Source organism: Convolutriloba macropyga, chromosome 6 (assembly GCF_964194025.1).
Source record: "Convolutriloba macropyga chromosome 6, txConMacr16.3, whole genome shotgun sequence".
Classification (NCBI taxonomy): Eukaryota; Metazoa; Xenacoelomorpha; order Acoela; family Convolutidae; genus Convolutriloba; species Convolutriloba macropyga.
This window is the reverse complement of record NC_134473.1, coordinates 3338266-3362226: the sequence shown is the minus strand read 5'-3', so window position 1 is coordinate 3362226 and position 23961 is coordinate 3338266. Positions and strand designations below refer to the sequence as shown.

Here is a 23961-nt window from a genome sequence, read left to right as displayed (position 1 = left end):
ACGGAGCGTTCGAACAGGTTGGCCCAATTTTGGTTTTTTAAGATTTGTTACAATTGCATCCCAAAATTCAGACGCCACCGAGAGAGATATCAAACGGTTTTTCAAGCGATTGGGGAACTACATTGGAAAGGCAGTTGCAAACATGGCAACATCACTTTTGCAGCTGAATTGCGTCTTAAAGCCTACCTTGTAGGGATAAGAGATTGCAAGGAAATTGAGGACTCCCGAAAACAAAGTTCCAGTTCTTTGGAGTCCAAAGTTGAAATTTGTAACGTGAACGCTTGACTCTTGAAGTTAGTTCACATTCATGTGAATGCTGAAAACTCCGAGCTCGCGACACAATTAGGCATCTCAAGCAAGATGAATTAATCGGACAAACGAGCATCCTTGAACAGGAGTAAGGGATATCCATCAGAAAATGTTTGAAAAGGTAATTTGAGCAGTTTTTTGATGTCCCATTTTGAATTTTTTTCAGAGTTGTTCACGAAGAAAAAGTCCGCGAAACCTAATAGAATTTTTCACTGATGTTGCTGTGCTTTCTTAAGACAAGAAAGCACTTCTGCTACCAACATATTATCAAAAGTGAAGACTTCTATTGAAGTTTGATCTCTACGTCTTCTATGTTTCTTCTAGGTTTAATACATTTCTTTTAGATGTTCCTTCTCATATGGCGACAAAGCGTGGAAGGTTACGCAAATACTTGCAGAACAAAAAAATTGTCCTATTAGGGCGATACGAGTCTTTTTTATCAGATAAAAGTTTTCGTTATACATTTTCTGATTGACAGATAACATCCAAGCCGATCGGAGAAAGTTTTCTTTTTGACCCTATTCTTTCCAACTACGATATTGATGGCAACAGTTCAAGTCCCATGGCTTCTCACCTTGACATTGAAAGTTAAAAAGAGCCGAATAGTTGCTCTCCAAACAAGTACAATAAATTTTTTTGAAAATCAGGCATGGGTCGCCCTGGATCTAAGAACCCTGAAAGAGATCACGTCTCAGTTCTGAGCCCTACACAAAGCAGCCACTATTTTGTCAGTTCATTGTCAGCATCTTGGTAGCATTTTGTTAAGTGCGCTCTTCTAAATGTTGTACCTTTAATTTTCGCTGAATTGCGCGTGTCTCAATTCCCCATAAACTTGATATCGCCCTATATATTGGCGCTTTTATATGAAAGCCTTCACTATTTTGATTTACCTTGGTTTTCCAAGCTGTTAAGCGTATGGTTTCTATGGTCTGTTACCAGCATTCGTCAAAATGTAGTGGAACCTGATCAGACTTTTTGATAATGACTGGCTGTTAAAATATCAATTAGTTTAGTAACTGGAGACAATTTCATGATTCTCATGCCACACGAACTGATAAAATATCCAGTGAGAGTAATTGAGTTCCTGATTAATCTTAATTCCAGATAACTTCAGTTTTTACGAAAATTAAGTTTATCTGTATATATAGCTATACTTAGCAGCTTTCTTATCCAATGTTGTTTTTACTAAAGTTTAGTTTGGTTGCTGACGACAAATTATTTTTTCTTAATTTAAGAGTAGTAAACAACCTAAATGTTTAGTAAACTTTTTGTTGAGCTTCCTTCAGCATAAATTGGTGTGATTCTAAATCTGCTTTTTGGGAGTACTTGAGATTTGTTCTAAAAATAATAATTTTCTTGATTAGGATGCAGAGTTTTACATCAGTTCCCTTGAAACTTGTCAAATAATTGAAGCTACAGTAACTGAAATTATTTTTCTGCGTCATTGTTTTGCTACGAATTTTTTGTTTCTTTCTGAAAATACAAAAGCATTTGATCAGTTGTGAGCAAAGGCTAGCGTCAAGAAATTATTGGCGTTCATTCGTTTGAAAATTGTTTTGCACCCGATAGAAACGTTCCATGTTGATCATCAGAGCTTGAATTCCAGAGATTCTCATGAGCGCGTGAAAATGTTTGCAGAGAACGGCAAACGAAGGCAGTTTGTTGAACCAGAGGTTTTTATTCACTGGATTTTTTGTTGAAAAATTTGTTTTTGTTACGTAATTTAATTTCGTTTGTTGACCAATAGAAATCAATTGCCCATAATCACTGTTGCTGTTCAGTTACCCTATACTGGACCAAGAAACTGCCTGGTGGTCAAGAAAAAAGATTCTGTAAAACTTAACATGCCTGCGCTTTAAGGTGATTTTGTTTTAGCTTAGATTTAAAATTTCTTTTTTGATTGTTCTAATGCTTCTTTTGGTTTCATTCCAAGCCGATCAACTATTATTGTTTTCATGTGATGTGTTGTTCGGGAGTAAAAGCTACATTTGCGCTTTCTCCGAAATATGGAGGCGTTTGTTTATCGGTTGCAATTTCCAGTTCTTGACTTTTTTGTACCTGTTAAACTTGGTACCCCTGTTTTTCTCAGAAACCCTAGATTTTGATCGGCCATCTTACTTTTTTGCGTCCTGGTTTTGGAGGATGACAAAATGAAATTGCTGACAGTATTCAGAGCTCAAGTATGCTTCGTTGAAATGAAGCGTAATTCTAAATTGCGAAAAAGTTGTGAGTCAGTTTAGTCTGTGCAGCTGTCGAACATTTTATGAGCCAAAACTTTTGAATGCAACGAAATTTTAAAGTCGAATGAAGAATTTATTGAGAGGGCGTCATGAGTTCTGTTTCTTTTTATTGATTGATATTATCGAGAATTCAGCCTTCTGAATTATTTCGTAGCATGTAGTTCTCCCTAAATGTTAACGTTTCGACAATTGTTTAATTTAAACATTGACCAAAAGATTCAATATCAGTATAAACTTTTTTTGAACTGTGTAGCTCAATTTCTTTCGTCATTTCATTCCTCTCAGCATTTTGATACGCAATTCAATATGGCCAATTAAAGAGTGTTTTGTTAAGAATTCTGTTGTATATTTTTAGTTTCAATGTTTGATTTTTAACCAGATGTGCTTTTGTGTGATCCATCGTTTAATTCATACCAGATATGCTTTGGTATTTTAGAATTGATCAAGGAGATTAAGAAGGGTAAATTTCCGGATCTAGTTCAACAGATTGATGTGTTTTCTGCCAAATTCAGACTGGATATTTGTATAGGCGTCAGCCCACTCAAATGTTCATTAAAGGGATATAAAATTGGCAGATGCCAGTGAAAAGGTGCCTAGCGAGACTGGTAAGAGCTTGTGTGAAACCAAAAAAAAAACAGAACAAAAAGCCTTGTTGTGAGACCACTTAATCGGCTTCAGGTATGTCTTAATTTGTAATTTAGGTCTCGCCTCGAAAGCTATCAACTAGCAGTCTATTACTTTGTCAAGAGATTGATCTCTGCGGATTCATCTCTGCGGATCATTTTTTCTGTATTGAAGCGTAGTGTAATGCCAAACATTTTTCCAAATTTCCATTTTGCGCTTCCTCAAGACCGGGCGATAGTGAAATCGATGTTTGTGGTAGAACTATTTCCATAGAGGGATCTCCAGTACCAAAAATTACGTGGACATTGTTGACTCAAAAGCTGGAGCTGACATCTATCATAACTTCGAAAGACTGCCTCCACCTGTTCAAAGTGGGACTCGTTTTGGAGAACGCAGTTCTACGGACTCCAACACTACTGAAAACTGGGTTTAAGTTGTAAAACATGTTGAAGTTCTTGTTGAAGATGCTATGAAGATTTCAATTCCTTGTCTTCAACTTCTCCAAATAACTTTGACGAAATTGGCAAAAAAAGTTTGGAATTGACGACTGCATGAATAAACTTTTATCCAAAAGCCGAGTTGAGTGGTATCAATAGATTTAGTAAAAAATTGAGCAGATAATTATGGTCATTGGAATTTTCTTCAAAACATTTATTAATTCGAAGTATTGGACATTGGATAGGAAAGAGGTTCTCTATTGAATTTCAAACTCTAACACAAAGAATCAGACATCATACCTGCAACTATGTATTATTACGTTAAGTTTTAATGACGTTTGAAGCCGTTTTGAATACTGTATTTCCGAATTCAGATGTTTAGAATTGATGTCCCACAATCCCTCTTCCACCGTTTTTTAGATTTCAACGTTTCCCGAAAAATTATATCACTTATCTTTGTTTTTTGTATTTCTGGTATCCAGTTCCACATACGAAGCTTATTTTTTCAGTTGCTATGATTGTAGAAAAAATTACACGAAACTGAGCGCTTTCAAATGTTTTTGCCAAGTTCAAGATATCTTTTCAAGATAATTTTTTAGTTTCAATGTTTGAGATTTAAACAGATGTGCTTTTGTGTGATTCATCATCTATTTCTTTCCAGAAATGCTTTGTTATTTTAGAAATGATTGAGATTTCGAAGGGAAATTTCTGGATCTGTTTCAACAAATTGATTTGTTTTCTGCCAAATTCAGACTGGATATTTGCATAGGCATCAGCCCACTTTCAAATGTTCATTGAACCTATATATAATTGGCAGATGCCAGTGAAAAGGTGCCTAGCGAGACTGGTAAGAACTTGAGTGCGAAGCCAAAAAAACAGAACAAAAAACCTTGTTGTGAGACCACTTACTCGGCTTCAGGTATGTCTTAATTTGTAATTTAGGTCTCGCCTCGAAAGCTATCAACTAGCAGTCTATTACTTTGTCAAAGAGATTCATCTCTGCGGATTCATATCTGCGGATTCATATCTGCGGATCTTTTCTTCTGTATTGAAGCGTAGTGTAATGCCAAACATTTTTCCAAATTGCCATCTTGCGCTTCAAGACCGAGCGATAGTGAATTCGATGTTTGTGGTAGAACTATTTCCATAGAAGGATCTGCAGTACCAAAAATTACGTGGACATTGTTGACTCAAATGCTGGAGCTGACATCTATCATTATAAATTCAAAAGACTGCTTCCACCTGTTCAAAGTGGGACTTGTTTTGGAGAACGCAGTTCAACGGACTTGAACACTACTGGATGTCCTGGGTTTAAAAAATTCGTAAAACATGTTCAAGTTCTTGTTGAGGCCGCTATGAAGACTTCAATTCCTTGACTTCAATCTTCAACTTCTCGAACTATTTGACGAAATTGACAAAAAAAAGTTTGGAATTGACGACTGCATGAATAAACTTTTATCCAAAAGCCGAGTTGAGTGGTATCAATAGATTTAGTAAAAAATTGAGCAGATAATTATGGTCATTGGAATTTTCTTCAAAACATTTATTAATTCGAGGTATTGGACAATGGATAGGAAAGAGGTTCTCTATTGAATTTCAAACTCTAACACGAGTAATCAGACATCATACTTTCAACTCTGTATTTATACGTTAAGTTTCAATGACGTTTGCAGCCGTTTTGAATACTGTATTTCCGCATTCAGATGTTTAGAATTGGTGTCCCACATAATCCCTCTTCTACCATTTCTTAGATTTCGACATTTCCCGGAAAAATTATCACTTATATATCACTGGTATCCATTTCCATATACAAAGCTTATTTTATCAGTTGCTATGTGGAAAAAATTACACGGAACTGAGCGCTTTCAAATGTTTTCGCCGAGTTCAAGATATCCTTCATTTGAAAATTATATACAACATTGTAGGTGACATACGTCTTCTACATGAAATTTTGAACGTACAATCAACATCTATTTTGAACATAAATACAATCAACTCAAACTTTGCTCAGTTGCCTGTAAAATCCATGTTAGTAGAGTTGCTGACAGTCTTCGCAAGCGAAATTTTAGAACAGAACGGTGATTGCTGTTTCAATCACCTTAAAATAAATTAATTTCAGTCTAAATTGAGTTAATTAATTTATTGGATCACCTTTAATTTTTAGCGAAAACAAAAAATTGAATATCACGTTAATTCAAGGAATTTCGAAATTGGCTTTTTTTCAACAGCTAAGACCAATTAATTTTGATTATTGAGAGGTCCAGTTTTCTCACAATTTTTCCAGAATTATGCTCTTACTTTGGCAGCCTTATTTGCTCCAACTCCGATTTGATTTATTTACATGATCTGATAATTAATAATAATTGACATTCTTGTCTTTGATTGAATTTGGTTGCTCTAAATATTTCATTAAAATTTTTTCAGCTTTGTTCAGCTCGTTTGCAAAATATTTGCTTCAAGTTAAAAATTCCCAGAAAACATCAAAATTGAAATTGTTTAATCACAATCATTTCCCGTATATTGAAAAGTTTAGAGACTCAAACAGTATAAAACTGATTGTCTGTTTCACTGAAAACTGCAGTATAAAAAAAGTTTTTTATAAATCACAACTTCCCACTGTGCTTTTTAATTCTTTTAGATAAGTTTGATCCTAAATTTATTCCTAAAGCATGTTCGGTGTTTGTAAACTGAGATGTTTGTAAACAACGCGCCGAAAGATCGATTGGGCAATAAAACGGTTTCCGAGTTACATTGGAAAGCAGTTTGCCGTAATTGAAACTTCCTCAGCACGTTCCTCAGCACAATTTTTAAATTTGATAAGGTTCGAATATTTCCTTATTCCCTTGTAAATCCTTTCATTAAGCGGGGGCTCATGATAGCCTCCCAACGCAAAGAGGCGGGGGCTCATGATAGCCTCCCAACGCAAAGAGCAAGGAGGGTGCTTTTATTGGTTATTCGTTGTAATTTAACCATTGCAGTCGAATTGCTAGAACAATTCCCTTATGAGCCTGAATAATTTTATCTCTCGGATTGTTTCTTTTCAGGTCAAGCTCTCAAAAGTATTCTTTAAATTAGGTTCACGAATCATTTTCCGTTTCAGAAACATGAACCCCGACAAACTAGAACATTTTTATGAATTAGTGTCTGTAACAAAGCTCACGGCAATTTTGTCAACACTGAATAGTGTTTCGCATTACGCTAAACCAGAGGCCGTCGGTCGTATCTTAGCTTCTGCTAATGTACAACTTGCAACTGTAGTTGTCAGGCGCGGTTTGTTTTGGTCTTACAAAACTCGCATAATCTCAATCGATACTCATTTTTGTATTAATGGCTAGCTGTTTTAGAGGCTTCTAAACCAACTACACAGTCATCTGATTCAAGATATGATATTGTTTTCTTCTGCTGAGTCCTTTTGATTGCATATCTTGACTTTGGGCCCAATACTTCTGAAAATTTCGTTCGACTAAGTTTTCAAGCAAGTTGCCTGTCTTTTGTTCGATAGACTTAAACCTCCATAATCTGCTCGTTATCTTAGATTCCTTCAATCTATTTAACAATTGATCCAGAAGTACTGGTTAGTTTTGTATCAATTGAACTCTGCAGACCGAGTTTTGTTTTTAACAGAAGTCATCCAGGCTCAGCTCGAGTCCGGAATGGATATCCTTCGGAAAGCTTTTCAAAAATCTCAATCGGGACAAATTGTCTAGTATAATTTTAGTGCGGGGAGCTTTTATCCAACACAAAAAAGACGACAAGACGAAGATTCCATACGAAACACTATGCATGCCCATCAAAACTCTTCAGGCTCAAGAAACTCGGCAATTGCAACCCTTTTCAGCGTATGTGTTATATTTTAGCAGCTAATTTATATATCTTCGCAGAAGCTGAGAGCCCATTTTTTGGATTCTTGCTGAGTTTCGATCATCAGGTGCTGTTTTGTTTTAATACATTCTACTATGTGTTTTGACCTCAATATTCATTTGACCAGTTTTTTACATCTCGAGATTTGTGTGAAACAGTTTTATAGCTTTAGTGAATTTTTCAAGTGTTCCGGCATCCGGAGTAAGCATCACACATGCATCACCTTATCTCTACGCCTCAAAGGTCATTCGTCTTTTGAAATGCCAAGGTGACGCTCAAGTCGAAATCTGGAAATGGCCGTTGGATGCAACAAGTTGAGGAAATCAAAGAATAAACAAGTACTCTACTTTCTGAGTTTCTTTATACTGAATTAAATTTATTCATCATTTTCTGTCAAGACATTGCGTGGGTTGTAAAAACCTACCACAATATGCAGTTCGCGGGGAGTTTTCTGCCTTAGGTAGTGTTTTACTTATTCTGTTCCACTGTATCCGTTGTAAACAGTTGGGCTATATTTCCTAGAGTGTAAAGAGAACAGATTGTTGAAGAGCGTTCTCCGAGTGAAACGCCCTGTCATCAGTGCTCCGATAGCGCAATTTGTCCGAGTCCTTCACCTTCCAATCTTTTCTTTCTTGTTTTTTTTCTTTTCTCTTTCAATATATTCTATCTTTCCTGTTTCTTCTTGACTTCCTTTTCTGTTTTCTTCTTGTCTCTTGTGCCCTTTTTATCTTTCTTCTCTTTGGCTTTTGCATGGTGTAGCGCCTCAACTTCGCTTGGTTTATTGCACCTTAAACGCAAGTTTGAGTTACGCTCTGCCTACATGTAGAATTTCGTTATCTGTACAAGTCTTAGCGCTACTTAAATAAGCAAGATAGCAAAGCCAAGTAAGTCTTTGATAAAAATGGTGGTACTTGGGGTAATTTACTAAACCGAACACATCGGTAGTTTAACGTAATACCTATGGCTGTTGAACGAGGGGCAAGGGTTACAGCCCGAGCTCGTTAAATCTCATTTAAATGATTTTCAAATAAGTGCTTTTGCGGGCCTGCTAGTACTCTTTAAAAGGATCAGATGTTATCTTGATGAGAAATCTGTATATCTTGTTTCTGCCTCTCTTAGCTGCTCCCAAATAAGCATAATTTAGATTGTTTCTTTTCAGGTCAAGCTCTCAAAATTATCCTTTAAATTAGGTTCACAAATCATTTTCCGTTTCAGAGACATGTACCCCGACAAACTAGAACATTTTTATGAATTAGGGTCTGTAACAAAGCTCACGGCAATTTTGTCAACACTGAATAGGGTTTCGTATTACGATAAACCAGAGGCCGTCGGTCGTATCTTAGCTTCTGCTAATGTACAACTTGCAACTGCAGTTGTCAGGCGCGGTTTGTTTTGGTCTTACAAAACTCGCATAATCTCAATCGGTACTCATTTTTGTATTAATGGCTAGCTGTTTTAGAGGCTTCTAAACCAACTACACAGTCATCTGATTCAGGATATGATACTGTTTTCTGCTGAGTCCTTTTGATTGCATATCTTGACTTTGGGCCCAATACTTCTCTGGAAATTTCGACTAAGTTTTCAAGCAAGTTGCCTGTCTTTTGTTCGATAGACTTAAACCTCAATAATCTGCTCGTTATCTTAGATTCCTTCAATCTATTTAACAAGTGATCCACAAGTACTGGTTAGTTTTGTTTCAATTGAACTCTGCAGACCGAGTTTTGTTTTTAACAGAAGTCATCCAGGCTCAGCTCGAGTCCGGAATGGACACCTTCACCTTCCAGATGTTATTTTGAATAAGGATCAGATGTTATTTTGATGAGGACTCTGTATATCTTGTTTCTGCCTCTCTTAGCTGCTCCCAAATAAGCATAATTTAGAGTGACGAACAATCACTTAGTGTAGAAAAACATCATTTGAATAAGACAAATTACTGTTTCCACTTAGTGAAAACAACGTCAGACGCACTTCTGTTGAAAATGCATTAACGAATGAACAAAAGCAGCTTTTCAGCCGTTGTGATGTCTTCTGTTAGCAAAAATCTTGATGAAACCAAGATAAGGCCAATAATAGCCCCGGCTATTGCTATGCGGCTTGTAGTAAACTAACGTCCGCAAATTGCTCTCGAATGACATGCACGGCAATTCAATTCACAGGTGGCTGTAACCAAGGTACTGTTTCATTGCGGCAAGAATGCCAAGCAAGTAGCAGCTTGATTCCTCAACCTGCGGCTCTTGGAGCAATGACCTGCTTTCAGCGCTGTGATAAATGTTACAATCCCTTTTTTGAAGATCTGGTACACTAGTAAATTTCATTCATTCTGGGGCTATTGATTTGGTATAGCAAATCAAGTTATTTTAGTTAAATTTGATGTAGTTCACTTTCCTTTGCCATTTAATTTTAATCTGTTTGTTTGTAACAATTTGTTTATTTCCTGTGCCTGATAAATTTGTCTGTTCATATTGTTCATGTCGTCTTGTGATCTTGAGGTGCCGCAATTGGAATTCAATTGTGATCAAATTGTTGATCAATTTTGATTTTATTTCATTCTGCTCATTTTCTTAATTCAAATTAGTCTCTTAAAATAGAATTTGCTCCGTGAAAGCATTAATTTCTATCAGATAATTTTGAGTCCTATTTCGCTAAGCAAAACACCAGTCTATAAATAGAACTTTCGTTCCGCCAAATCTACGCACATTCTCATTCAGAATATTGAATCGTTCAGCTACAAAATTAATAGTAAATTCGCCCCACGAATGAACCAATTAATTTGGAATTGTAAATTGTGTACATCGGCACCACGAGTCAACTCAGATTACAGATTGCAAATATGTATGACATGGCGCAGTCAGCTCTTGAATCTAGAAAGACCATTGTCGATAGAGCCATTTTGGGAACGCCCAACGTCGGACCCACCAATCAGATGGGAGAAATGGCGGATCCAAGTAAATCTTGCAATTCTCGCGCGAGAGAATATCACACTAGACACGCTACTGCAACCGAAACCTACGATGGTACGATTGCCAGCTGAACCAAAGTACAAGATGCCAATTGATGATGCAACAAATGAAACGGAGAGAGACCGTCAGATACGAAACAGCCAATTGAAGTTGCAATGGGACTTAAAATGTCAAAAGATAACAGAAGCGGGAGTACTATGCGGTGAACGACCATGGCATCTTTGCGATCCAAAATGTGTGTCTCTTTTGTACCTCAGCATCAGTACAGAGGGAAGACGCTTACTAACAAAAATTCCCTCATAATATTTATGACCTGACTACCCTCAAACTTTGGGAGATGATGGAGATAGCTTTTATCCGCCCAAGAAATATCACATTCAATCTTTATGTGTTCTTCTCACGAAAGCAGAAAAAGGATGAAACGGTAGAACAATTCTACAGCATTTTGAATTGGCGGAAAATTGCGATTTGGAAAATCGTGAGGTGATCATCAGGGACATTTTCATCACAAACATGTTGGATTATGATATTCAACGCGAACTTCTCCGCGACACAGTTGACCCCGAAAGAGCACTTAGTATTGCAGTCAATATGGAAATGGGCCATCAGAATCAGCAGAGAATACCATCAAATAACGGCGCAACTGGCAGTACGGTGAATGCAATACAATCATTCAATCGATTTCGCGGCGCCGGTGCAAGTGGAAATCTTTCAGTCAGAGTAGCAGTTAATCGTAAATCATTTGGCCGATGTAGAGAATGTGGTCAAGCTTGGACAACAACGCACCGCCAGTTTTGCCCTGCTATGGGTAAGAAACGCAATCATTGTGGTTTGCTCAACCATTTCGCCAAGGTATGTCGAAAAAAACTTAATAATGCACAAAATTCAGGTCAAAATAATCGTATTAACAATGTAGAAACTGCTGAAACTACAGATCAAAATACAAGTCAGGAAAATCAAAACGTCAATTATATAAATTATAATGAACAATTTAATTCTGATTCCTCGGACGACAATTACGTTGCGACATTAGAAAACGTTAGATCACCGTCAGTATTGTTGCAAAATATGACGATAACGATCGGCAATAGAGATTGTAACTTGCTCCTCGATTCCAGTAGCGGTTGTACGATTATCAATATCTCCCACGCCAGAGAAATGTATAACTGTGCGCAATCACAATGGTCGGAGAAGTCAGATTTTTTCTAATGATATTGTCGAAACGCTAGGCATTTTAAAAACGCCAGTTCGGTGCAATGATTGGAAATTCGGAAAACAAAAATCACGGTAGTAGCAGACGGTTTTCGACCAATTCTCGGACGAGACCTTTTTTTATCAATTATGCATAACAATATCACAAACCTTGCCCGAATACGGAAGTCAATAATATAGAACCACCTTGTGAAATTAAAAAAATCGCTATCAAAGGAATGTCCAGAATTGATCTCCCAAATAGTAAAATCTAAACATCACACGGTCAATTTAAAATTCCACAAAAATTATCGAGTTGCACATCAAAAAAGAAGAAAAGTCCCAATTCATCTCCAACCGAAAGTGAAAATCGAAGTGAAAAATTGAAAAACGAAGAACATTGAAAAACTAACTAATTGCTCTGATCAATTTTTTATTTCTCCAATAGTCATTACGGTCAAAACGGATCAATCAATCAAAATAGCATTAGATTTCAAAATCCTGAATAAAACCATTCACAAAAACAAGTATCAAATGCCGAGTATAGACACGCTAATTCAAATGATTTCTCAAACACTGTCAACTGCGCCGTAAGAGACGGCTTATTTTACGGCTCTTGATTTGCAGTACGCATACAGCCAGCTCTATTTACCCAGTGATACGGCCCGCCATTGTAACTTCAACCTCGTAAGCGGAAAATGACCGGCACAATCGTTTTAAAACTGGATTTTACGGCCTTACAGAAATGCCGGTTGAATTTCAAAAAGCGATTGATTGTACTCTCGCAGGCCTGGATAATACTTTGTTTTTTGGACGATATATTAATAGTGAGCAGAGGAATAGAAAAACATCTCGATTTAGTACAAAATTGTCTGATAAAGTTAGATCAAGAAAATCTCCGAATAAATCTTGCTAATTGTCATTTCGCAAAAGATAAAATCGAATGGCTCAGACATAATATTACACAAACAGGTATAACACCATTATCGAACAACACGGATGCAATCGGAAAATTATCAGCACCTTCCAGTCTCAAAAAAACTCAGATCCTTTACGGGCTCAGTTCATCACTTAGGAAAATTCATTCCAAACTTGTCGCAATTATGTTACCCACTTCGACCTCTGCTCAAGAAAATTAAAATTTTTTGGACGGATGAAAATGAAAAACAGTTCACATTGATTAAAGAGAAGATTGCAGAAACAACGGAAAAAAAGCATATTGACCCGGACTTAGAAACACGTATAAAATGCGACGCTTCACGTAAAGTTTTGGGGGGTGCATTAAAACAACGAACCCCAAATGGTTGGCATACTGTGGCATTCGCAGCGCAATTTTTGAATTCTGTGGAGGACAGATATAGCATTAATGACCGAGTTGTTGGGTGTTTTCTAGTCCGTTGAATATTTTAATATACGGCAAACCATTTACCGTAATTACTGATCATAGTGCTCTTCTTTCAATCATGAGAAAGTAGAGCTAACAAATCCTACAATATTCGATTGACACGTTAGGTAGATCAACTACTGCCATTTGATTTTGCAATTGATTATCTCCCTGGCTGAAAAATGCGATTAGAAGATTATATCTCTCGCGACCCGCAACAAAAACTTAATATATCTGCATATAAAGAGCAATTTATAGTAGCAAAATTGGATGTGATTAAACGCAGCGCGAAACGCTTCTTATTAAATGCGGAAAATTACGTCGATTTCGCAGCGCGAAATCCGCTTACAAAACAAACCTCAAATACTCCAAATTCCACTAAATTATGCAGTGAATTCCCACAGCGAAATCCAGAATTTCTTCAATTACGGATAGTGATAATTCAATTAACAAATTAACACCAAATGACTCAAATTCCAAAAATCGAGACAGCTAATATTCCTCTCGCTTTTTGCCTTAAATCGCCCTACCGATCAGTTGCTATCTCAATTGAACAATTTTCAACGAATTTCCAATAAATTTAAAACAGTCTACATGATGTCACACTCGAACTCAGATGAAAAAACTTTAATGCAAGCAAGTCAAGTCATCGACGCCCTCAAAAGTGAGATTTGCGAACCAGGCGGGACCATTTACAGCTCCAACTGTACCAGCAACGCCAATCACCCCTAATACAGACAACGACAGTAACGTCACCCTCAGTAGACGACCTCTACTTGGATTCATTTAACTTCGCCCCTTTTTAAGATCTTTTCTAGCACGCTAATGGCCACCCTCACCACCAAAGATGCGATTTTAAAGGAGGTACGGGACTGCATCTTAACTGAAAATGAAGATCGCTGCAAATAAATATCGCCGTACATACTCATTCTGGAAAGATCGTCATGTCAAGAATGGAAGTATATGCATCGACGACAGGATAGCTCTCCATCATGCAATCAAAGATGCATACGTCCAAGCCATAGATGCCACTCACCCTGGAACATGGGGGATGACAGATATGGCAAACCATGAATGGTGGCCGTACATGCACAGGGACAATCACAAAGACGGCAAAGTGCAATCCCTGTGTAAAAATTGGTAAAAAGTTAAAGTCTATTATTCTTGCTAATAAATGGGCACCATTAAAGTTATGCAAAGTTCCAAATGAAGAAATTCAAATCGATTTCGGAGGACCAATTCTTGCATGTATAGATCGATTTTCAAAATTTCCAACAGCAGAAGTATTTGATAGAGCCAATGCAGATATTTTGAAATTTTGGAGTATTTTGCTACACGGAATACCCCGTTCAATTAGATTAAATCAAGCTCGATGCCAAACGGGACAACAAATTAAAGCATTTTGTAGTCAAAATAATATACAGTTAATTGAAGCTCCAATACACGATCACATCAATTGGCTTAGTTGAGAGGCCCATACAAACAAGAATCGCCTAGCTTGCATTAAAACGGCGGCGCGAAATCAATTTAATGTGAAAGCATCGATAAATTCAATTATTTACCAGCTACGAATTTGCCGTCAAAAGACTATTAATGTATCACCATTTGAAGCACATTTTGGTAGAAAGGTTAATACTCCATTAAGTAATTAGACGAAACCTGACCCAAGTAGTCTGCCATATAAAAATATTTTAAATAAATATTTTGATTTGGAGAGAATCGGATGGGAGGAACTAATCTCCGAAAAAAAACTGGGACAACGAGGAAAGGAGTGTCACAGAACTCGAATTCATTAGAGATAGATTAAGCAAGGACGCAGCAAAACGGAAGAATGAGGACCCAAACAAAGAATCCAGAGTGATCCCTCACTCCAAAGTCGGACTGTCGGTGCCACGAACTGAAGCCTCCCTGGAAAATAAGCTCGCCAGAAAGACCACGAACGAAACGCTCCAAGAAAAGCCTGGACGGTCTATATGAAGTGTTAGCGCCCACTTCTTCGGTGGTGAAGACATACTTTTACATCAATGATAAAGGAGCCTGGAAAAAGATGTGACCATCCGTAATTCAGATTTGGCTAAATTTGGCACCAAGGCCGAACGCCAAACTGAATTACAATTGTATGCGAATCGTCGACCGAAAACACCAACGGGAAAGATTACTGAAGATCTTTTTAGTCGCCATGCAAAAGAGACCATGAAAAAATTAGGAGGCAAACGAATGAGACACCGAAAAATAGCGGACGATATCAGTGCGGTCGGTCTCTTCGATACATTTAAATGTAACTCAAGCTCTTCGAGTACGAATGCCCAAAAAACCAAAACGAACAGTTATAACAGCGCCGCCAAAGCAACCCACAGAAGTAACAAGTGATTTCGCGGTGCCAATGGAGATGCTGTCGACATCCATTGTAATCGCGGAGCCCCTTAGTAGACCAAAACGAAAAGCTGCTATCAAGGCTTCAGCGGCACTGAAACCGTTAAAAGACAGTCACTGGCTCAACGCCTTCATTAACTGAGTCAGACGAATCACTTGCATCTGTGCAAACTTGTCTCCCCGCAGCTTCAAGTTCCAGTGCACCCTCGCGAAACAAAAGGAGACAAATTATTATTAAGCAAACACAGATCAAGAACAAGTCAATAATTTCAGCTATAAAGACGGCCGCAGCTCAGAGTCAGCAAAACGAATCAGATTTTACAGTCGGCCCATGCTGCCCTGCACAGTCTTACCCCACACAGTACTATATTTCGACAGTACTATATTTCGCCCCACACAGGACCAGAGGCATCAATGACGGTCGGCGAGGCGGAAAGATTTTATGAGAGTGACAGTGATTAAAACTTGCCGAACATTAAACTGCTTTGACTAAAAGTTTCTCTGAAATAAAAAATTTATAGTAGTAATTATAGTAACCGGTACATATGTTATTAACTTTATGATAAATAATTCATTTATTTTGTCGAGGGGGAAATGTGGTACAGTTGTACATTTCATTCAATCTGGGGCTATTGATTTCGTATAGCAAATCACGTTATTTTAGTTAAATTTAATTTAGTTCACTTTCCTTTGCCATTTAATTTTAATTTTAGTTCTTGTTTGAAGTGAAAAAAGTTTTCACTTTGTAACAGTTTGTTTATATCCTGTGCCTGATAACTTTGTCTGTTCATATTCTTCTTGTCGTTTTGTGATCTTGAGTTGCCGCGATTGGAATTCAATTGTGATAAAATTGTTGATCAATTTTAGTTATTTTAATTTTATTTCATTCTGCTCATTTTCTTAATTCAAATTAGTTGTCTCTCTTAAACTAGAATTTGCTCCGCCAAAGCATTATTTTGTATCAGATAATTTTGAGTCCGATTTCGCTAAGCGAAACACCAGTCTAACAATAGAACTAACTTTCGCTCCGCCAAATCTACGGATATTCTGCATTCAGAATATTGAATCGTTCAGCTACAAAATTAAAAGTAAATTCGCCCCGCGAATTAACCAATTAATTTGGAATAGTAAATTGAATACATCGGCACCGCGAATCAACTCAGATTACAGATTGTGAATCTGTATGACAGAAGAGCAATATAGGTTACGGAACATTTTTATAGTCGTGAAAAAGTGAGTCGTGACATTTGAAATTGAAAGATTGTTTCCGCACAAAATGGTTCAGCAAATGTTTGCAGAAGCCAATCGAGAGCAATTAAAAAGCAGATTTCAATAGTTTCAGATGCTCTACGCGAAACCAGAATGCTCACCATCTGCCAAGTTTTGGTTCACTCACTATCGGCTCTATTACAACGCTTTGAAAGTTGTAAATCTCACCAGTCTGCAAAAATCATTCGAAGTGGAAATCTTGCTTTACTATCGTTATACCAAAAACTAAATTAGCAGCAAAAATTAACAGCAGAAACACAAAATTGTCTCGCTGGTTCGCGTCGGTTTAAGTTAAGCCCTCCAGGTTAATGATATTGAACTGGAATGTTGAACAGGCGATTTACAGTCGAAATATTGGATAGATAGATGGTCTTAACTTCATCCAATTTCTGCAGCTCATTTGGATCGATAAATATGTTCCCGTATAAGAACGTTCACAAGGTTCTGGATTTTGACGATGATAGTTACTTCAAACCACGGAAACTGGTAATAAAGCTTTTCATGCAAGTTAAAATAGGCAGATGAAACCAAAAAGAACCAATTTGTCTAGTTCAGAGACCGGCAAATTGCGACAAATGGGTTCTTAGAGTCAACTGCTGAATTGCTGAAAAATCACTCATATATGAAATGGTTTATAAAGTACATCATGCAGGTAGTGTTTAATAATAACTCAAGTTTTATAAAATGTCAGTTTTAAATTAGGAGCAGCAATTTGAACACATTTTTCCTGACATGCTTTAGTAAGTCTTTCGGGTCATAAAGCCACTAGCCTTAATTTCAAGTCGCCTTCATTTCTAATTAAATAGGATTTTTCAAGAAACGGAATCTAATTCGGTCACTATTACTGCAACCAATACTAAATTGGTCACCCTATATTGGCTAGAAGTGAGCTCTTCGCTGCCCACATTTCTCCCAGTAACTTAATCTACTCACCTTGAACTCGTCCAGCGTGCAGTCACAGTTGACCTCATCTGACCCATCCAGACACTGGGCTGTCATGTCACACACCCACTGTCTTGCTATGCAGTCTCCATTAGTACACGCAAACTGATTAGCTCCACAATTATTTGGGGCAAAACCTGACAACCACATTTTCATCAACAGATATGTAACCCTGCTTGGTTAAGGTTTGGCCCGTTCACGAGAATATTTTGAGGCTTTTCGAGTTACGAATGCAATGCAATACTTTCATTCGAATCAAATTCTCCCCCTCCCCTAATTTTTTTCAAAATTTGCACCTCCCTAGTCCAAACGTAATGTCAAATTTGCAAATATTTGCAAATTTTTTGGGATTAATGTCGATTTTTTCGAGAAAATTTTGTCGATGCACAAAATATGTACATTCATATCTTGCGACGCTTTCATTTTTTATGAAGAGAGGCCTTAAGCTTAGATTTAGGACGTTTTAATGAAAAAACCGAGGTCAAATTTGTAAAAAAAAGTTGCAAGTTAATGTGAGAGTTGCAAATTAATCTCAAAGTTATAAAATTGTTTGCAAAATAATGAGAATTTGCAAAAATTTGCAAATTAATGTCAAATTTGCAAAACCTGTTTCCATATATTTGCAAATATACATTATTTTACAAAGTTTGTAAATCAATTTGCAAATTTTAGAAAATTTGACCTTGGGTTTGGACTAGGGCTATTCACTCATTTATAGTCAGTCCCATAAAGTTGCAACACTTTCGAACGGTTCAAAGGTCAAAGTTCACATTTAAAACATGCAGCGATCATCATTTCGTTGTTCACTTGCATGTCGAGAGTTTTTCGAACGTTCGATTGCGTTGCAACTTTATGGTACTTACTATAGCGTGTCCCATAAAGAAATGAGCGAACGTTTCAAAAGCCACAGTTTAGAGTTCAAAGGTCAAAGTTCAAATTTAAAACATGTAGAAAAAATCGATGAAAAGAACTCTATTAAGAAATAACGTTGACTTTCAAATGACCACTTCGATTATCAATTGCATGTTTTTGGCGTTTTTCGAACGTTTTCAAACTCAAATCATGTAGAAAAAAAGTGATGAATGAAAGCTGAACGGAGAAAACGTTGACATTCAAATGACCACATTGATGCTCAATTGCACGTTTTTGGTGTTTTTCGAACGTTCGCTTATTTCAACTTTATGGGACAGACTATATAAACATTCGAGCAGGAAAACTTTATTGGACGCGCTATAATTGGCTAAAATAACTCCCGCCTACAACTTTCCGTTAAAAGAGAAAACCAATACTCGTGTTTGAGTTGCTATCGACTACTAAAAAGTAGCAAGCCTGAAGCATAAGTTTTTGCTAAATTGAGCGACAAAAGAACAAGCAACCCATCTTCCAAACCCCCTCCCCAGAAAGTGCTCTCCAAAGTACTAATACATAATAAAGTTACTATTAAAGCAAAGCACCCAGAAATGTCATTTGAAATGCCAACACGTTTCCCTTCAGCTCCAATTTAGGGCCATATACGTTCCTGAATTTGAACTTTGACCTTTGAACTCTGAGCACTGTTCTTTTAAGTTTCATAGTTATTCATCGAATTGAAAAGTAATACTTTCATACATTTTAATTCTGCAGTACAATATTGAAAAGTAATACTTTCTATTTACGAATTGAAAAGTAATAATTTCATACATTTATACGAATTGAAAAGTAATACTTTCTATTTACGAATTGAAAAGTAATAATTTCATACATTTATACGAATTGAAAAGTAATACTTTCATACATATCAATTCTGCAGTACAATATTTAAATCAAAATTAATATGATTGAAACGTACTCATGCATGATTCATAACTTAAATTTCAAACCTAAACCCAATTTTTTTTTACTGATTTCAACTTAATTTGACACATTATGCATACCTTGTCTTTTGACAATCGAGAGAGAATCGTTGTAATTTTCATAAGAATGCAATCTTTTCACTTTCTGTGCAGCATGTGTCTCTTCCAAGTCCATAATGTACTTTTTCTTCGACATGACTCTCGCTCGGTCAGACGCACTCATGTACGCGTTTCTAGTCGCCTCTCTCAAATGCTCCTCGTAACTTCGTCGTGATAGTTCGGGACTCATCTCGGCTTGCGCAATCGCAAAAGATATAATCGCCACAAAAACGACAAAATTCATGGCTATAATTTTATCTTTGAGACGCAAAATCATTCTGAGGCTGTTATATATTGATTATTTTAGTGGTTTTTTGAGCGACAGCAATTTGGAGAGTTAAGAGAGCAAAATGAACTGATTGTGGTCAGACAGTTTTAACAGGTGTTTCAAAAACTCCACTTTGTTGACAACTTTAATGCTTCTATTGCGATTTCGTGTTTCATAAAGTTGAAACGCAAGCGAACGTTCGAAAAAGCTCCAGGCATGCAAATGAACATCGAAATAGTGATGCCTGAATGTTTTATAGTCTGTCCCATAAAGTTGAAATAAGCGAACGTTTCAAAAGCCACCGGACAGATTTCATAGGTCAAAGTTCAAATTTGAAACATAGAAAAAATTGATGAATATATATATAGTAAGTCCCATAAAGTTGCAACGCAAGCGAAAGTTTGGAAAGCTCGGGGCATGCAAATTGACAGCGTTTTGATAGATATCTGCACGTTTTAAAATTGAACTTTGACCTTTGAAACGTTCGATAGCGTCGCAACATTATCGGACTGACTGTGCAGTCAGTCCCATAAAGTTGAAACGCTATCGAACGTTTCAACGGTCAAAGTTCAAATTTAAACAAGGAGGCTCGGTAATGTTCGTTCGCACATAAAATTCCGACACCGCTCAGCCACGTTTTTGACAAAAATGTCTATCAAATGAGGAACAGATTGAAGTACCCAAAAAGTCAAGTTTATTTTCAAATAAAACGTGTATGAACAAAGATAACGTCCGACGCAAATAACTCATTGAAGTAAAAACTGCCGCATTAGATTGATGAGATCAGTTGTTATTAAAAAAGCAAGTCAAGACAAAATCAAACAATAACAACAAATACTAATTACATCCAAAAATTTATGTCCATTATTAAAAAAAAACTTCCTAACAAGCTCAAAGCAGCGTCAGATAAAGCTAAAACTAAACAATAACTTAAACGTCACTAGAAAACATATGGTTCCACTCTACAAAAAGGCTCGTTAACAATTAGGCAACAAATGAATACGGCAAAAAAATGCGCTGTTATGAAGACAATTAATTTCAAAAGAAGGAAAACCATTAGATGACAATTGAAAACTTCCAATATGTTTATGATCACATGCGCTTCTATAGGAGGGCATTAAGACCTGTCATTGTTCAATTTCTTATGCGGTTACAAAAGGAACAACAAATAAAGAAAAAATATATTCAATTAAAACTCGTGAGAAAACGCTGTCCCAGCCAAAAGGTCATAATTGGCCCCTCAAATATGTTCAATTGAGCCTTCTTCGAATGCCTATAATGTGGTATAGTCCTTCTAATTAATGAGAATAATAATCAAGTAGACCAAATTAATTAAAACTTCTGTTTCTTTTCGAAAAGAATTATATTCAAAGTCATGAAAACCGTTAGCTACAAAATGAAATAATTAAATAGGTTCGGCTATTCGTCCAAAGGAAGCGCTTAAGACCTGTAATTCTTCAATATTTGACTTACGTCTACAAAAAATGTAAAATATAGAAAAAAACTAAAAATTAGTTTACTTTTTGTGCGAAAAACCCGTGCCGAAGTCAGTAAATTCAAAAAGAGTTCTAAAAAAAACATTAAATTTTGTACCCTTGCACCCTCCCTCGACAACAAAAATGTCATTTGTGACTTTTAATTAACAGGGTTAAGTAACAAATAGACACAAAAAACAAAATTGCGAAAATTAACAGTGTTAAAAAGGAGTTTTTTTTATTTTTGAAAACAACTGTTTTCAAAGTCATGAAAACCACCAGCTATGTAATCAAATCAGAATAAAGGCTAATTTATTCCGCCATGAAATGCAAATGAAATGTGTCATTGTCTCGCAATTTCATAGACTAAAAAGACACACTAAAAACGACATTTAAAGACAATTGTAAAAAATTCAATTAAATTCTTCGAGAAAGAGGTGTCGCAGCCGTTAAAACCGTTATTCTATACCTTTCAAGACTTTTAAATATTCAATTTTGCCTTATTTTGAACGCCATTATTGTAATATGTGAATTATCAATAATGTGATAATGTGACAAAACGAGGGAAAAAATGTGCGAAACGTGCCAATACCTAAAAATAAAAAAAATGAAATCGGGTAGTTTTGAAGCCAGAAAACCATAATTTAACGCTCAAAACCGCAAAAAAAAAGAATAGTCGAAAAGACAGGAGGAAGAAACATCCTTTTTATTTCTGCTGACACTTAGCTACAAATTGACCAAACTAAAAGAAAAATAGTGACGAACTTCAAAAGGCAATTGTTTATTTTAAAAGCAAACACTTTTAAACAACAAAACGAACACAATCTTTCGAGTAAAGAAAAGTGATACATTAATTTGAAATTCTTTAAGAAGCCATTTGGACCAATCAATTGTGAGCTTTGAAGTGAATTGCTCAGTGAATTGTTCTGAATTAACTTTAAAAATATCAAGTTTTTTTTTAAAAAAACTACAACTGATTACAATCCGAATTATTTTTTGGACGAAAGCCAGTCCCGCTAATGCTGTTTGTTCTTTTAGAACACTCATTTGCTTCATTTTTCTTTGCATCTAGATAATTTGTTAGTTAAAAGATCAAAAATAAATGCTGCGTTTTTAATAATCACAGAGTAAAGTTAGCAAAAGACGGCCAAATTTTGATTCTAGACTCCTCTCAATGGAAATGGAAGAAAAACTAGCTCCCTTTTTAGTTTACAAAGATTGTGTTTGTTTTTTTGGGGTGTGTACTTTCGTCAAAATTAACCAAAGTGGACTCTTTGCTTTCTTTCCTTCTTTTTTGTCACTTTATTCTCTTTTTTTTTCGCTTTTTTCTTTTCTTTCACTTTCTTTTCAATCTTTCTTTTTTCTCTATTCCTTTTTCTTCTGCGTTCTGTTTTCTTCTCATTTTTGCCTTTTAAGTTTTGTTCTTTCTTTCGTCACTTTCTTTTCCCTCTTTCTCTTTCTTTTCTCTCTCTTTTTTTCAGTTTTTTTCTTTTCTGTTTTTTTTTCTGTTTTTCGTATTTCTTCTCTTTCTTTTCTGACTTCTTTCTGTCTTTGTTTTCTCATTCTTGTCTCCCTTTCCTCTCTCTTTCTTCTTTATTGCGTTTTATGCTTCTTTTCCGAAAGGGTCAATGACCGAAATGCTACCATGCCAAAATATAATTGACCGTAAAGCTGCTAATTCCAAAAATAGGTCAACAACAAAAGAGCTGTTTTTCAGTTTTTTTTTCTGTTTTTTTTCTGTTTTTCGTATTTCTTCTCTTTCTTTTCTGACTTCTTTCTGTCTTTGTTTTCTCTTTCTTGTCTCCCTTTCCTCTCTCTTTCTTCTTTATTTCTTTTTATGCTTCTTTTCCGAAAGGGTCAATGACCGAAATGCTACTATGCCAAATATCATTGACCGTAAAGCTGCTAATTCCAAAAATAAGTCAACAACAAAAAAGCTGCTAATATAAAAACAGTCAATGAACAAAGAGGAGGGGTTAAAGATTCTCCTAGTAAAGGTCGATCACCAAATTGAAATCAATGATTGACTTTTCGAGTTTTTGTGATCTCGTCTCCGTTCGTTTTGAGTTTTTGTGTTTCGAGTTTTGAGTTTTGCTCGAAGGATTTTTCAATTTTGCGTAATCTCGTCTCAGTTGAAGGTTTTCTTTTTTCTCTCTTTCTCTTTTCTTTGCCTTTTCTCTCTCATTGTTATCAGTTTTTCTCCTTTCTCTTTCTCTTTCATTTCTCTCAACCTTTCTCACTTCCGTGACCTTTTTGTCTTTATTTTCTGTCTTCCTGTTCTGTCTTTCTTTCCTTTCTTTTTTCTCGCTTTCATCTTTTTACTTTCTTTTCGCTTTTTTTTACCGCACTTTTTTTCTCTTTCTTCTTTTCTTTTTCTTTCTTTCTTTCTTTTTCTTTAATTTCTTTTCTTTCTTTTCTTTCTCTTTCGTTCCTTTTTTCTTTCTCTCTTCCTTTTCTTTCATCTGTCTCTTTCTTTTGTCTCTTTGTTTTCTCTTTTTGTTCGTTCTTCTCTGTTTTTTGTATATGTCTTTCGCCCTTCATTTCTCTATTTCTTTTTGCGTACTTTTCTTTTCTTTCTCTTCTTCTTCCATATTTTGTTTCTTTTTTTTCTCTTCCTTTGTTTGTAATTTCTGTGTTTCGTCTTTTCTGTCTTTTTTTCTGTATCTTTTATGTCTTTATTTTGTTTCTTTCTTATCA

At 36.1% G+C, this 23961-nt stretch overlaps 1 protein-coding gene across 1 annotated transcript in view; it reads right to left on the bottom strand.

The window, feature by feature from the left end:
* LOC142341432 (uncharacterized) overlaps window positions 1-19873 on the bottom strand; it is a 68844-nt gene extending 48971 nt beyond the window's left edge. Inside the window, exons 1-2 of the mRNA XM_075392366.1 lie at window positions 19504-19873; window positions 17582-17727 (exon numbers count right to left, since the gene is read on the bottom strand). Coding sequence (XP_075248481.1) covers window positions 17582-17727; window positions 19504-19798 — 441 coding nt within the window. The 5' untranslated portion in view covers window positions 19799-19873. The remainder of the gene's footprint in view (window positions 1-17581; window positions 17728-19503) is intronic.
* Between the last annotated feature and the right edge of the window lie 4088 nt (window positions 19874-23961).